This window comes from Mus pahari, chromosome 14, assembly GCF_900095145.1.
Source record: "Mus pahari chromosome 14, PAHARI_EIJ_v1.1, whole genome shotgun sequence".
Taxonomy (NCBI): domain Eukaryota; kingdom Metazoa; phylum Chordata; class Mammalia; order Rodentia; family Muridae; genus Mus; species Mus pahari.
The window spans coordinates 33,932,116-33,941,211 of NC_034603.1; the positions used below are offsets into that span (position 1 = coordinate 33,932,116).

General features: G+C 43.1%; 1 protein-coding gene across 1 annotated transcript in view; it reads right to left on the bottom strand.

The window, feature by feature from the left end:
- Positions 1 to 9,096, bottom strand: part of Dnah9 (dynein axonemal heavy chain 9) — a 322,533-nt gene that overhangs the window by 164,310 nt on the left and 149,127 nt on the right. Inside the window, exons 37-38 of the mRNA XM_021213724.1 lie at positions 4,287 to 4,460; positions 3,632 to 3,839 (exon numbers count right to left, since the gene is read on the bottom strand). Of these exons, the coding sequence (XP_021069383.1) occupies positions 3,632 to 3,839; positions 4,287 to 4,460 (382 nt within the window). The remainder of the gene's footprint in view (positions 1 to 3,631; positions 3,840 to 4,286; positions 4,461 to 9,096) is intronic.

The following is a 9,096-nucleotide window of genomic DNA, read 5'->3' on the forward strand; positions in this document are numbered from 1 at the left end:
AAACCCTGTCTTGAAAAACCAAAAAAAAAAAAAAAAAAAAAAGAATATAGAGTCTTCTGACACAGCAGGGCACATATAAATTCACAGAAGTTCTGACAGCAAGGGCAAGTCTTGTGCAAGCTTGAGCTAGACAAAATCACAAGATGGATAGAGGAGGCAGGCACAAAGCCCCACCCATGGCCGAGGAGCTATTAGCAATTGATAGTTACTGGGAGAGGCAGAATCAGTTTTCTTTAAGATTGTGGTCCCTGAGAAGCTGATCACATTCCAGTGGAAGGCCATACATCTAATATATGGGCAGCACAAATAATACTTGGGTTAAAATAAATGAAAGGAAGACACAAAGTTGGGTACTCAAGAAAGGGAGGAGTTGGGTAGGATGTGGATATGACAAGAACACACTGTACATGATTCTTTCTCAAAGAACTAATAAAAATTTAAAAAGAAATGTACGCTGCTTTTCAGTAGGATGCTGGATAAAGAACTTTGATTTATCCCCACAATAGAATTCCATGCAGGAGCTAAAGGGGTCTGCAACTCTATAGGAGGAACAACAGTATGAACTAACCAGTACCACCACCCCCCCCCCCCCCGGGCGGTGTCTCTAGTTGCATATGTAGCAGAGGATGGCCTAGTTGGCCATCATTCGGAAGAGAGACTCTTGGACTTGTGAAGATCATATGCCCCAGTACAGGGCAATTCCAGGATCAGGAAGCAGGAGTGGGTGGGTTGGGGAGCAGGGCGGGGGGGGGAGTGTATAGGAGGCTTTGGGGATAGCATTTGAAATGTAAATGAAGAAAATCTCTCTCTCTCTCTCTCTCTCTCTCTCTCTCTCTCTCTTTGAATTCCATGCAGGAAGGGAAATAAATGATATAGATCTGCATGTATCAAAACACTGATTAAAATAAAGTAAGCTGCCAAAGAGATGGTATGATATGGAGTTTAAACATATACAAGAACACTATATGTTTTATGACTACAGGTGGGTATAGAGGGTTTAACTGATACACACTGGTTTTGGAATTCACATTAATCAGGAATGGGGAGGAGGGTGGGTGGAGGCAGGTGTGTTACCACCTGTTGAATCTGTGAGGTGGTAAATGAGCATCTGTTATGTCATAGTCTTTACTTTTCTGCACTCTTGAAATAGTTAATACTTTAAGAAACATATAATTACCACCCCACTCTTGGTGTTTAGTTCCCCTATGACAGGGACAATTGCAATTGCCAGTTTCTTACATGTCCTTCTGGAGATAATCTATATGTGCGTGGTGCATAGCCATTGTATAATATGCTTCTGTAAGTTAAGAGTAGTATATTTTTTTTCTATTTCTATTTCTTTAAAAAATATATAAACATTTTTATCCCCCCCATGTGTTTGTGTGTATGTGTGCACATGAGTGCAGGTACCCATAGAGCAAGTCAGAGCCCCTGGAGCTGACATACATGTTGTTGTGACTCACTTAATGTGGGTGTTGGAGACTGAACTTGGGTCCTCTGTAAGAGTAGCACAGGCTTTTAACTCTGAGTCTCCTCTTCAGCCCCATATAACTTATATACATACACACACACATATGTAGATATATATCTTATATTTATTATATATTATATGTTCACATATGAAATATAATATATGATAAATATGCTATAAAAGAAATATTACATGTATAATTTTTAAACCATCACTGGCCTGTCTCTTGATAATGTTGTGGAAATAATTCCAACTTTACCTTTGTGAAACTTTCTGTCTGTAATTCTGCAAATTACTTTACCATGTGAATAATTAGGCTACATCCACCTCCATTCCCACCATTGCAAGCCCATTGTAAACACCCACTGCCTCTGCCGATCTGCTGCCTGTCTTGTGTAGCTAAGGCGTGTGCTTTGGTCTTCCTAGTCCACAGTGCCTTCCATCCTAGCTGCAGCTGAAACGCTGAGCTGTCAGACTAGGGGGTTTGTACAGTGGCTGCACTAGTTTCCCTCTTTGTTGAGTGAGGCCAGGTGCCTGTTTTGGGAGTTCATAGGTGTCATTCAATACTTCATTTCTCCCTGACAACCAGGTCTCTAGCTTTCCCCTTTCCAATTGTTGGCAGAACCATTGCTCACAGAACTTGGCTGCATGTTCAACAAGACCATTATTTAAAAAGAATAAACTTATATGTAACTATAATAAGAATAATGGGATAAAACCATAAAACTCACACCTTAATGAATTGGCTGTCTTTTTACCATCATCTTATGCCCTGGAGGTTCTTTCCTTTGTTTAGATCTAAGAGGGAATGGAGCAGTGGGCATGGTGGGGCATCTCTTTCCCAGTGACTCCATCTCCAACATTGTATTAGTATCTTGTAATGGGCTGCAGTGAGAGTATTCCCATCACAGGTGTAAACATATCACATAAAAAAGTTAAAGTTAACAAGTCCCAAGCAAAATGATAATGACTTAGGTCAGACTATCACTCATTGTCAGATATACAAGCATCTTCTGTCTAAGTACCTACACTGTAGCTTTTCATGTCTGCATGTCTGTGTTTGTATGTGTGTGTGCATGAGTGCATGCCTGTGCGTTTATGTGCTTGTCTGTGTCTGTTTGTTAGGAATGTGTGCATGCGTGTCTATGTGTTTGTGTGTTGTGTACACATGCGCTTAGTATCTGTGCGTGTGTGTGTCTGCTTGTAGGTATGCATGTGCACGTGTGTGTTTCTGTTTGTTATGTAAATGTGCATGTGTGTTTGCATGTATGTGTGCATGTGTTTGTGTGTGTGCTGTGTGTGCATGTGTGCGTGTGTGTGTATAAGTTTTCTACAACTCTAATGGCTACAATTGGCAGGGCAGGAGTGAAGCTGTTCCTCCAGCCCCACTTCTACCTCTATTTTGTTGAAGCATTATCGTGGATGGATCTTCAAAAGAAAGTGCGCTTGATTTGCTTTGTTTTCTGAGGCAGGGACTTGCTCTGTAGCTCAGACTAGTCTGTAACTCATTTTGTAGTCCACACTGGTGATGGGTTTGGACTGCCCTTCTTGCCTCTGCCTCCAGGTGTGGAGATTACAAACCTGTACTACCATTCGAAACTTAGAAAGGTTTTTTTCTTTAATGTGTGGAGTATTTCTTCATAAATTGAGACCTTATAAGAGAGGACCAATGAAAAGTGATCAGTGCAGGGCAGAGGTCTGCACTGAGCCTACCTCCACTCAGAGTCAATGAATGAACACCATGGTTAGCTCACCACTGACCCCAAGGAGATTCAGAAGACAGGATGCATAATGAGGTTCTTCTTGGTATGACCTTAAGCAGCCAGCTTCCTAACCTGAGCTTCTGATCCTATCTACCAGATTCGAGGGATGGATGAAGCCATATCTGTGGATGCTCCCAGCACCTGAGCCCACAAGCCCATGCAGCCCTCCGTATGGTGCTGGGATGACTGCGAAGCTATAGGACTATTCTGATGGAATGTAACAGGCCATAGGGCACAGGAAGAAAGCTAGAAGGAGGCAGTTTTAAGGGGTGCTGGGGACAAGGGACAGAGGTATGTGGGGCAAGGGAGGAAGCAGTGCTGTGGGCGATGGAGGGCCAGCCCTGAGAGCTCTGCTGGCTTTTTAGTGGCTCACACTCCAGGCCCTGGGGCTGCTTACCTTGCAGCATTGCTGACGTAGTATAGTAGTTGAAGGGCACATTTTTCACCATGTATTCCTCAGGGTTAAGGCTGGACAGCTTTGCTCCCACCAGCACAGACTTGCCTGAGCCTGCAGAGCCAACCAGCATAACCGGCCGCCGCCACTGCATGAGCCGCTCCATGAAGTAGCACACCCGGATGGTCTCACATGTGTGTACCAAACAAGCCTGGAACAGAATGTGATAGGCCTGTCACACAACATTATGTTCTGGGACACTCCAGAAGAGGAGATTCTGTCATAGGGAAGCCTGCCTAATAAGGATTGGTCTGAGTATCTTTCCTAAAATCTACTGTTTGTCCACCTTGTAAACCCACTGTTACTGCACCATGGAGTACAGTAAAGAGTGTTCTCTGACTCTCTAAGACATCTCCAAAGGGACAACAGTATTTCTGGCCTTTCTATCTTCTGTCCTCCATCCCTAATGATACTCCCTGGGTTCTCTATTTGCCTCCTTTCCTACAGGGGACCTTGTGAATTCATTACACCTATGAGTTGAAAAAGAATGCAAGTGGGGACCAACTAGTTTATACAAGGTCAAACACTCAATACCAACAGGGGTCACTGCTGAGCACCCTCATGGGCACCATGCCACTGGTTGGCCATTCCCACTTACCTGCAAAGGCATCTCTGGGTCAAATTCAAACTGGGGAATGAGCTTGGCCCAGGGCTCAAATTTCTTGGTCTCTGGGTCTATGTAGTAGTCAAAGACAGTTCCTTGGGAAGGAAACTTGACTGTTTTGAACTCAGTCAGCCACCATTTGCTGAACTCTGCCCGGTAGTCTACAAGCTGCAAAAACAAAGCTGATCAAGGTGCAGGTCTGACAGAGACCAAGGGGCCCATGTAGGTAGCTCTGGCACTGATAGACACTGGGGTAGGGGCACAACGAGTTCTTGTCTATGTATGTCTTTAGGATGGAGCCGTTGCCTGGAATGACAGAGCTCCTGGAGCATCAAGCCTGTCCAGGAGCAGAAGGCAGGGGATGCCCTAAGGCAGAGGTTGCCCTCTGGCAGTTGCTAGGGTTTGGATGTGTCTTAGCACTTATATGCTGGAGAGTTGATGTCTCAAGTCATGTGTAATGGGGGTTTCATGGAAAGGAGAATTGAGTTGAGATAGAGCCATATGGGAGGGCCTTCATGGTAGCTTTCAAAGTAGAGAGACTTAAGCTAGCAATTTGCTCTGTCATCCATGGAGTGCCCTCTGCCCTACTGTGATACATCAAGAAAGCAGGTGCAGTGGCAGGCTCCCAGAAGTCTGGCCTCCAAACCAAGAGCTAAACTTATATTCTTTAGAAATAACCTAGCATGTGGTACAAAGAAAATGAAGTAAGAGGACCACATATAAGCACTTGGGTTGACAATGTGGTTGCAACATTGGCACTGGAATGCATCACAGCTCCCCAAGAGTACAAGGCATTGAAAGGGGGAGGGCATAAGAACACAGAGGGCGTAAGGCTCCTTGACCACTGGAAGAACAAGTGTGGACCATGACCTCCTGAAGAGAGAAACCACTTCCAACCTTCCCAGACATCTGAAACTGGGCAATTTCATGACCTAAATAAAGGCTGACAGCAAAAACACAGAGCAGTTGAGCAAGAAGAGCCACAGAGGCTAGGCCCATCCTTCTGGGTCTCACTTTTGTTCTGTTAAGATGAAGGCTTTAGAAAAGAGCCTTAGAAAAGCTTCCTTCAAGACTTAATAGGAAATCCAAAAACAGCGGAGGAGACAAAGCCTATTGGTCTCTCTGACAGGAGTAACAGGCTGTGTGCTACAATTTCAATGCTTTAATATAAAGCACAAGCCCCTTGGAGGTAGAGTTGAACATCCATGCACTCCATTATGTCCAAGTTGAAACCTAGCAACTATCCAGCATGCTGCAAATACCCAGACATAGGAATGGAAAGAGGCCAACGATATGGATAGGTTTATGTGTAGTTCTGATTCTGATTTCAATTCAGATTCAGGGGATGCTGCCATTTGCTAACCATAATCCCAGAGAAAACCCCATTTCAACTCATGGATGAAGTCTTTGGAGACCTTTTTGGTTAATAGGGTGACCTCAAGATGAGGTTGCTTCTAGAAAGAATCCTCTCCGCATCTCGCCTCAATTCATCCTTCATCTAGCTGGTTAGTTCTTGATCAGGCTGGGCTAAGAGCTCTTCCATAATCTGCCAACCCCATAATCATCTGGCACTTACCCCAAACTTCCACTCTAGAGACATGGTGACCCCAGCTGATTGAGCCATTGGTTCCCTCTGTACTCAGCTCTGTGGGGGCTCATTGTGGGAATGCATTCTTATAAAATCCAGTCTCTCGTGTGCTTCATGTTCTGCTATAGCCATGTTCTTTAAACTACCTAACAGTAACACACATTACTGGCATCCCATTTATAGAGTTTGGGGTCTGATTCCACCACATTCAGTCACCACAATGCTCTGAATTGTCCTGGCTGGTTAGAATGATCCCTGTTTTGTATATGTAAGCTCTCACCCCCAGTCTTGTGCTCTCTCTACAATGTCCCTGTGGGAGATCACTTTCTGTAATTGTTGCAAAGTATTCACCAGTACTGTGTTGCTATTTTGCTTTTAAATTGGACCTTCCACACAGGCATAGGCTCCATTTCTGTTTGGTGAGTGGTCTTACTGACAGCTAGTTAATTGAGGCACCATTGGTAGTGCTGATGCAAATATCTGGCTAAATTCCTATTCTCTAATTTATATCACTCTTTGGTGTTCCGCTTTAATGTAGGTTATGTGGGATTCCAGGCACTCCCTGGTACTAAAAGCTTTCTACTGTGTCTCTCTCCATGGGTGAGCATGGCTGGTCATAGTTCCAAGAGTTTAAAACACCTGGGAGAGTGCTTTCTTCCAGGCTTTTAGAAAGAGCGGAGTAGATTTAAATACCTTTACACATATTGGAAAATTGATCAGTTGTCATTATCCTGCTATCCCACTGCCAATTTAGATGAGAAGCCCAGGAGTTGCTACCTGACATCTCAGCAGCTAGAAGGCTAGAGACTATATTTGATAGAAAGCATAGGTCTCTGCATTTTGAAAAATTTTCAAGTCTCATCCACCGTGCACATTCTGCCTTTGAGGGTGTACTGACTGCTTTTCTGTGTCAACTTGACAACAGTTAGAGACATGAGAGAGGAAGCATCCTCAGCTGAGAAAATGCATCCATGAGACACAACATTTTCTCCATTAGTGATCAATGGCAGAGGGCCCATCCCATTGTGGGTGGTACCATCCCTGGGTTGGTAGCCCTTAATTTTATAAGAAGACAGACTGAGCCAGCCAAGGGAAGCAAGCCTGTAAGCAGCACCCCTCCATGGGCCTCTACAGCTGCTCCTGTCTCCAGGTTCCTGCCCTGCTTGAATTCCTATCCTGACTTCCTCCAATGAAGTATAACCCAAATAAACCTTTTCCTTTCCAAGTTACTTTTTGGCCGTAGTGTTTCATGACAGTAGTGGAAACCTTAGGAGTGGAACTTCAAAGCAGTCTGAAGACTGAGCAACATGCAGTAGTGGATTGGTGACAGAACAAGCGCTTTCCTCATGACCGAACCGTGTTTATTCCTCTCGTCTCTTTGCCATTTCAGAGTTTTCAAATATGTCTTTGTCTGGCAAGGCTGAACATTTTCAGTTTTCTTGGACAAGAGAGCTCTAGAGGGCTTGGAAGATGTGTTAGTTGGTCAAGTGCTTGACACACAAACATGGGACTCCAAGTTCAAGCTCCCACACCCATACAAAAGTTGAGCCCAGCAGTGCATGCTTATAATCCCGGTGCTGTGGGGGTCTCTAGCATACTGGCCAGCTAGTTGATCTAGGTTAGTTGATAAGCCTCAGATCACAGTAAGAGACTATTTCAAAAAGTAAGTTGTAGGGTAGTTGAGGGGGATATGTGACACTGACTCCTGATGTCTACATGTATGTGCATACATGTGCAGGTACACACACACACACACACACACACACACACACACACACACACACAGCTAGCCCCACAATCAACCTGGATCAGAGGGAATAAATCATAACTCTGACAATCACAGCTTGTCTGGCCTCCTGTTGTGAGATAGCACCAAATACTTCTGTAGAGTTAAATATTTAGGTCAGGCGAATACTGCTAGCAAACATGTATAGATGCCAGCACTATTCTTAGAACCTTCCAAGTATCCACATTAGGTGATTATAACAATAGCCTCATCAACAACCCAGGAGCTGTCATCGAACAAGGAAGAGACAGGTTAAATATCTCACTCACGGTATCCCAGGTAATACTTAGTTACAATTCAAATACTGTGTTTTCTCTTTTCCTTTTCTGTTACCCTTCCTTCTTTTTCCTTCTCATTTTCTTCCTCTTATTGGTGGCTTACTGTTAAACCCTTTATTAATAAGTAGAGCGGCACATATTCAATGGCTACAATTTAGTGTTTGGAGCTAAGCAGATACTCATGAAGTCGTCCCTATAGTCAATGCACAAACCTATGCAATGCCTCCCAGTCGCCTTCCACTCCTTGGATTTCTACTATGACTGTTGTGTTTTGGGATACACATACCAAGCATACAATCTCTTTATGACAGGGTAAAGTTAACAGGGAGGTGTACATGAAATAAGCCCAACATGGAAGGACTGACCCTCCATATACAATGAAGGTAAAAATATTCAAATGCCTAGAAGCAGAGGGTGGAATAATATTTGCCAGAGACTGTGGGGAACAGAAAGTAGTAAGCCTTTGCCAAATGTTTCCTTCATACCAGGTGAATAAGTATACAATGAACAAATCTATATAGAATTGTGCCCATGGTTAATAAAAATTTAATGTGGATTTTAAAATTTGCTCACAATAGTCCATGTTCTTGACATCTTCATAACATTGCATGATAGCTAGACTCAGTTACAAAACACTGGTTTGTATACTCTTGAATATGTTATATCTAGATAAGACATACTAAAGTAAAGTAAGGAGCTATGAATATTGGAAGGGTTGGGGAATCGAAGGCTGGGGTCATTGTCTGAGTCAGTGTCTCTATTCATCAACAACATGAGGTTACAATGGTCAATACCCAATGGTAAATGTTGATTGGTTTCCTACTTACAGTTAAGTTAACATATGGCCTGACCTCTGTGCTTAAGGGATATATAGACACCCTGGAGAACTCTGGCTGGCTACAGAGTAGCACATGCTTTTGAAGATTCTGGAAGGGTGAAGATAGTCCTTCCATTTAGATTTCTATAGTACAACATCCTCTGACCCCTCTCTATAAAGTCCAAGTCATCTGGCAGAGCAATATATATATATATATATATATATATATATATATATATATATATTCCCATATATATTCCCATATATTCCCATATATATTCCCATATATATTCATATATATATATATATATATATATATATATATATATATATAT